Source organism: Esox lucius, chromosome 16 (assembly GCF_011004845.1).
Source record: "Esox lucius isolate fEsoLuc1 chromosome 16, fEsoLuc1.pri, whole genome shotgun sequence".
In the NCBI taxonomy this organism is placed as follows: domain Eukaryota; kingdom Metazoa; phylum Chordata; class Actinopteri; order Esociformes; family Esocidae; genus Esox; species Esox lucius.
Window position 1 is genome coordinate 15,571,495 of NC_047584.1, and position 7,499 is coordinate 15,578,993.

The 7,499-nt window shown below is 44.7% G+C and overlaps 1 protein-coding gene across 1 annotated transcript; it reads left to right on the forward strand.

Annotated features, from left to right (window-relative positions):
• The first annotated feature begins 355 nt into the window (after positions 1 to 355).
• Positions 356 to 7,130, forward strand: tmprss3a (transmembrane serine protease 3a). Its single transcript, XM_020054693.2, has 13 exons — positions 356 to 421; positions 606 to 852; positions 2,335 to 2,454; positions 2,677 to 2,793; positions 2,853 to 3,069; positions 3,223 to 3,348; positions 3,450 to 3,496; positions 3,607 to 3,772; positions 4,082 to 4,251; positions 5,142 to 5,237; positions 5,366 to 5,508; positions 5,688 to 5,840; positions 6,879 to 7,130. Exons 1-13 carry the CDS (start codon positions 356 to 358, stop codon positions 6,921 to 6,923), a joined length of 1,713 nt encoding a protein of 570 aa, XP_019910252.2. The 3' UTR covers positions 6,924 to 7,130.
• The last annotated feature ends 369 nt before the right edge of the window (positions 7,131 to 7,499 follow it).

Here is a 7,499-nt window from a genome sequence, read left to right on the forward strand (position 1 = left end):
GAGAGCGTGGGTACAGGTGCACTGGTAGAGACCAAAACCTCAAATGAGGGAGAGATAGAGTGACATCTGCATGGTCTATTGGCATCAAGATTGGAAGATAAATAAAAAATGCTGGAGACGAAGAAAACTACAGGTACTAATACAAGCATCAAGTAATATCTAGGTTGGCAAGAATGGTAGCTCGCCAGGCAGTCATTTATAAGGCTATCTACAGATCGGTTTGCCTTCCTTCTCTCCGGTTCTTAGCCTTTTCAACTTTTCACTCATATCTTTCATTCTGTGATGTGAATTATTGCTGTAAGCAACTCTGAAATGGAATGAGATATGATATAGATTACGAGGTGTAAGGGGAGACATGGCAGACCAGGAGAACACTGAGGAGCCAGGATCTGCTTTCGAGGAGAGCGCAGCCATTAACACGGTAAGAATGCATCCTTCCGACCTGTGTCTATGCTTGGTGTGCTGAATTGTCAACCACCCGATGCAGAATATATTACGTTACCTATGTCTGTTGTCCTGTCAACACATAGTTAGAATGAAGATCTACAGGCAAGACGTTGACTTGGTTCTGTAAATGCTGGGTAAATATACATTTCATTCCGTAGGCCGTTGAGACCTCCGAGGCGGAGCAGAAAGACACCGGCAGGTTAGACGTAATTAAAGTGTCTCATGAGGATCTCCCATCTGCCCGCACCACGACCACATCGAGTGACGGCCCCAGTCACAAGCCTCTGCACGACACTGTAGACGCTGAAGGATTTGCTCAAACTCAGGAACCCACAAAGGATCCCAAAGCCCCGGCCCCACCAAGTCCAGTCATGCCAATCACTAAGGTCCAGCCTTTCATGAATGGTAAGAGACTGGTACTCCTTTAGCTTTGCACTCTCCGTCGGTCTCTTTAGGAGGGAGGATCTCAAACAATTTTGTGAATGCATAATAGAGGGGGTTAGAAGATGACAAATACAAAATCATACCTTTAGAGTCATACCTTTAATTAAAGTCACATTGGCTGGTAGCTCAAAATATTTCAAAATGACTGTCGAAATTTGCAGGAGTGAAATGGAGAGTACTCTGTACAAAGCAATTTATGTGCTAACCGCTAAATGGAGGACATAAATACTGAATAAGTCTTGTAACTCCGGTTCTATGAAGGAAGCATCAATGCAGTGATGCCATGGACCAGAAGCCTTTCCTCTACTGACCAATGCTATTGGTCCATAGACCTGGGTTTGAGAATCCATTCTTTAAAAATCTAAAAGTTGAGTGTGACAGGGTTGGGCCAAAAAAGGATTTTGGAAGCGATGCCCCTTTCCACTCTGACATTACATTATAATTCAATTTGCCACTTGCCACAGAATGTAGAATTAGTGTTACAAAAAGCTTGCATTGAACTAAGTATAATTCGATGCAGCATAGTTCAAAGAAAATATATTCAGTCATAGAAGAGGATAGTCCTATTGAATCTGAAGTTTACAGATAAAATACAACAGCCAATTAATTTTCCTCCCGCCATTATATCGGTGGTCAGGGTCAATATGATATACTGATTCATTCTGGGAAATGTCCCCAGTATAGAATATTTGCATACAGGCTGTGTCTTTGATCAATTATTCAGTGTTTGAAAATCTGTTGTTTCAATAATATTGGATACGTAATGTATGTAGTGTAAATAACAATCTGTTTGATGTTCCCTAGCAGTGGGTCTGTTAGTACAACACATCTGAGGGATCGTTCACATGGATGCACACAAACCTGAACAGAAATAGAAACAAGCATTAAGGCAAATTAGCCAAACTATAGGAATCTGACTCCGATCTGGGCAGGGTGGTCCGGGTGTCCCTATCTTGTCTCAGCCCACATTAGGAAGGACTGATATTTCCACAATAAAGGTTTACCTTGCGTCTATTTCATGTGGGAATAGTGCTCATTGTCCAGTTTTTGGCTGACAGTGGTTGAGTTCCTGCTTCCTTGCTTGGGGCCGGGCTTTAATTCTGAATGCATTCTATGTGGCTCTGTTCGAGCTTCTGGACTCGATCAATATTAACATCCTATAAGACTGGGTTGGTCCCGACCCTGGCCTCGGCTAAGCATGTAGGTGGGACATCTGCTCATGCGGACGAGGGCGTGTAAGTGGCTGGTTTTGTTACCAGTTTTGCCCTCGGAACTCTATGGCAAACATTCCTTAGGTAGGGGCTTTTGGCTGTTATGTGTAGTGGCTTGTCTTGTCAGCTTGTGACACGATTTTATGTACAATGTGTCTTTTTGTATAAACATCACTGACTATGGAATAGAGCAGGCACTTTCTTTTACATTTTTGCCTACATTCTTTGACAGAGGACGATCCCGCTGAGGAGAAAACATGGCGTGGCCGGCTGATGGCTCGCAGGACGGAGCTGCTGATTGGAGTGTTGGTTCTAGTGGTGCTCATTCTCACACTGGGCATTGGGCTGGGAGGTGAGCATTACTGTATGTTGAAAATCTATAATGCATAACACCAGGTCTTTAAATATTTATATATTAAATATTTAATGCACACCTTCCAATTCTGCAATTCGGGGGGCGGCTATAAAGTCAGTCTAGACCTGGAGCCCGTTTTGCACAGTAGTCAGTGTTGATATCAGGTGTCAGTTTGCAACAAACCGCTTAGAGTTTAAGGAGTGTTTCCTGTCTCCACAGTGGGTCTAAGCTGTGTGGGAAAGTTTCGTTGTGATAGGTCATCGACCTGCATCAGTGGCTTAGCGCAGTGTGACGGGGTGGTGGACTGTGAGAAAGGAGAGGACGAACTTAGCTGTGGTGAGCAGAGCGCGCCAACGGACACTGTAGGCATACGCTGGCTGATACATACCGAGCAGCTCAAGAAATTCCTCCATTAAAAGCCTGTATTCCTTACTCTCGCTGCCTGTGTCTCTGCTTCTGTCATCTCCTCCACCTGACTGTCTCTAAAGTGCGTTTGAGCGGGAAGAGCTCTGTGCTCCAGGTGTTCAGTGAAGGATTGTGGAGGACAGTCTGCTCGGAAGACTGGAACCATGCTCTGGGCTTCTCTGCCTGCCATCAGTTAGGTTACTCCAGGTACATACGGGGAGCTTCACATGTTGTGTGTTACTGGACTTTGTTGTGAGTTTTCCTTTTCTCAGGTTTGTCTCTTGTGATATGATAGGATCAGATGGGTATATCTGATGAATATTATCTATGTTAATATGATCTATTATATTCACCTTTCAGCTATGTGGATTCCAGCTCCATCCCCCTCTCCTCAATAGAGGATGACTTCCAGCAGAACCTGGTGTCAATCCACCTGAACCAGTCAGAACAACAGACCATCAAGATCCACAACGCCACCAGTGTCAGGTAGCCCACTGTCATCATACCAACAAAAGTAATGTATGTTACTATTTAAATTAGCCTACAATTCCCTCCATTTGTCTCATTCTCTTTTCTTTCTTCCCTAGAAAGACTCAGTGCATCTCAGGGATGGTGACTGCAATTAAATGCCTGGGTGAGGGAATTTAAGGAAAGTGGGAAACTACATAGCTACACAAATTTGAGATTATTTTGGGGTAATTATAGCAATATCAAATACATTTTTTCCCCCTTATGTATCTGCAGAGTGTGGCTCCAGACCCCAGTTCAGCAGTCGTATCGTGGGGGGTAACGTGTCCGCCTCCGGTCAGTTCCCCTGGCAGGTCAGCCTGCACTTCCAGAGGGAACACCTGTGTGGAGGCTCCGTCGTAGCAGCTCACTGGATACTGACAGCTGCACACTGCGTGTATGAGTGAGTTGAAAGAGAACCATGGCTGTTTTTCTATCCTTCAGAGTAATTATATTTCCCAATCCCCGATCCCTCAACCTAACCCATGTCCTAATCCTAACTGTATCTGTTACCTTATGCCTAAACTTAACTTACTGTACACCTAACACCAAACTTGAAACCTAACCTCTAATGGAACCCATGTCGTTCAGGTGGTAGAGCATGCCGCTTACAACCCCTGGACCGGCAAAAAATAAATAAATGAGAACCTGACTTCGGGTGAGATCCACTGTGCCTCCCATAAAAAAAACTTGTTTGTTTCTTCGTCCTCAGGTTGCCGTTCCCCACACTGTGGTCCGTGCACGTAGGACTGATAAAGCAGCCGGCGAATGACGCTCGGGCTCTGGTAGTGGATAAGATTATATACCATGGCCTCTACCGACCAAAGGCCCTGGACTATGACGTCGCTCTTCTGAAGCTGGCCGAGCCACTCACTTTTAACGGTACGAGGTCAATAAATCAGTCAAAGCACTTTTTACATCAGCAGGTTTCACTAAGTGCTTATAGATGAACACAGCCTGAAACCTCAAAGAGTAAGCAATACGATGTTGAAGCACAGGGGGCAGTAAAACCCCGCTAGAAAGGTTGGAACCCAGGAAGACACTTTCAGTAGAGCCAGTCTCTGGAATGTAGCTAATCCTATTCTGGCTGTGCTGTGTGGGGTCATGTACCCCACTTGACCTTTTAAGGCTAGGTCCTCAAGATATTCAAATGTTCTGAAGACCAACAGGTCATAAAAAATGCAGGTGAGGACGGGATGGCTGTGTCCAATGACAGCAGGAGTTTTTAGATCAGCAACACAACTGGATGGACATCAGATGAGCTGGTGTCTTTAAACATAATAAACATAATTTCACTATGTGTGGTAATGAACAGAGGAAGTGAGGCCGATCACCTGGTTGTTTCTCTCTCGATTCCATTTTGGTTGGTCAGTCTGTGTAACAATCTGTAGAAGCATGCGCACAAGCACAACCTGAATATAACTTCAAGTATGCCTTTTTACGTGTTGGGTTAGCCTAGAACCCCATCTCCCCAGGTGTCATAACCCAACTCACATCTAAGCCCACTGAAAGACTTAACAGCCTTCTCAGGCTTTCTCTTATTCTCAAGAAGAAATTCAAGCAGTTTTCCTGAGGTCTTTCGACACACCTCTCCTGCCTGCTTCAATGGTAATTTAACAGTCCATCTTGAGCGACATTCCCTCTGGGCGTTACCGCTGTCAGCCATTACTGCTAGGTCAATGTTTTTTTGTTCACCTCTCTGTGGCTGACCCCAGCGAGTGACCTAAAACACTTTTGAGAAGTGCCTGACTGATCCTCCGTTCGTACTCCAGGTCTAGTGGAGCCCATCTGCCTACCTAACTTTGGGGAGGACTTTGAGGTCGGGACCATGTGCTGGATCTCAGGCTGGGGGGCCACTTTAGAGGGGGGTGAGTTCTGGCTTTCATGCATGTGACATGTCGAAGGGTTAGGATAACCGTGGAGTCATAGCCATTTAAAATGTTTCTCTATGTTAATATATACTCTCTGACTGAGTGGAGTCTACTCTTTGATCCAGGAAATGCTAGTGATTCGTTACTCTCTGCCCGGGTCCCTCTCATCTCCACTAAGGCTTGCAGAGCACCAGGGGTCTACCAGGGTTACATCTCCTCCGGGATGATATGTGCAGGTTACTTGGAGGGGGGAACAGACTCCTGTCAGGTAAGTAGATGGTGATGTACATGTACATTGTGTTTCAAATGTTTCAAGTGCATTTGTCAATATACAATAAAATGTGTACATCACATTATTGTTAAAGCATTATCATGGGGTGTATTTCCCTGACGCCTGTTCTTCTGTGTAGCAGTGTGTTGATACATTGATGTGTTTGCGGTTGCCAGGGGGACAGTGGGGGCCCTCTCGCCTGCAAGCAGTCGTCAGTGTGGAAGCTGGTGGGTGCCACCAGCTGGGGCCAGGGCTGTGCTGAAATGAACAAGCCCGGGGTGTACACACGCATCACCCAATACCTCAAGTGGATCCATCAACAGATGGAGGTTGGGATGGGAAGCAGGAGTTGCAGATTGGGAATGGAATGACTTGGGGATCGTACTTGAAAGTGTCTCTAGATGAGAAGGGCCAGGAGTTTTGTCTTAAACAACAGACATCTTATTAATCAGGGTCTATATAGAAAAGCGTGTAAATTGTACATTTTCCATAAGCTTTTTTTGCTAAAATATTTCTTAACAGCCCTGTTAGTGAGCGTTTATCCTTTGTCAAAATCTACCTTCCTCCATTGATAGTTGGCCTATCCCACAATGGGCATGGTGACCCTTTGCTTTTCAACACACTTGAAAACCCTCCTTGACAATGTTTTAACTACTAAAAACAATACACTAAGGGTACCAAAACAGCATGCACCATTGGTAACATTTACTGTGGAGTTTTCTTTACTTGGTTGCACTCACCCCCTTCTAAACTTGCTACACAACAAGATTCCCTCACCACTGAGCTGGGCCCAACTGCCGATCTGGGTCACAGCTCCAGTGAAACCTATGTCTAAGTTTCCTATACTGACAGTCTGCCTGACCCACCTGAGGGGCAAAACAGTGATTCAGCGCTTCACAACACGTGTTCTGCCTCCTCAAAAAACGATTAGCTAAGAAAAAGGTACCAATCGGAAACTATCTGTACTGTTACACGCAGTATTGACACCAGTATATTTAGCTTTGGTGTTGAAAGGGGCGCTCCAGGCAATGCAGCTTTGGAAGGAGAGAAAGGTTGCAAATCTTGAGCATCCTCTTCTGTCCCTTGGCTGTTTTTTTCTTATGCTGTTTCACAAGGCCAGCTCTTTTCATGTCCATCGATTCAATAAACTAAGATTGACAGCTGTATTTATTCACATACTGTGACATCCCCCTCCCAAGTCCAGCAGCTAGCTGTAAGGCAGAGAAGGCTGCATTCGGATATGAAATATGTGACTTGGCAGCCCAGTGCTCAAGCGTGTCACGTCACTGCCATCTAGTGGACAATAAATATAATTCCAACCCATGTCAGTGCTTTCTTCTAATGTGCCTGTCTTTCTATTTCTCTAGAAAGAAGAGTCAGTGAACCCCTCAGAAGTTAGTTTGGACAACTGAATCAGTGGAGAAGTATTCTCATATATGATAGTGCTGTCGATGTTGTATTGCATTGCCTGTAACTCGGGAGTTCTGCCAAAGAACCAAATGTGGGATGTACTGTATAGTATTGGCCACTTTACAGCCTAACAATGACAGCAGCCCTCAGGGCAGGCCCTCAGACAGCAACCAGACGGACATGTTGGTGCAGAGAAATGTCTGAAAACATCTGGATCACAATTCAGTACAGTAAACCTTTATCATTACTACATCCAATCACAACGAAGGTAGTGGCACACTCAACAGTAGAGGCTATGCATTGTTAATTCCAAACACACTCTATGGGAATGAGACAGAGAAAAGTGAAAACACTGACACAAAGTGACAGAGATGGCCGATATGTAAGACAGTGCATGTATTCATATTTATATGTTACATTTTCATAATTGCACTTGACCGGTAGATTTAGAAATCAGCTACTGTGGCTTAGTGGAATTCAAATTCTTACTAGTCACTGTACCAAAGTAATAGTTACTCGTGCATTTTCATAAACCAGTATCTTTTCAGTATTTCACAGACATCTCCCAGTGTTACTAG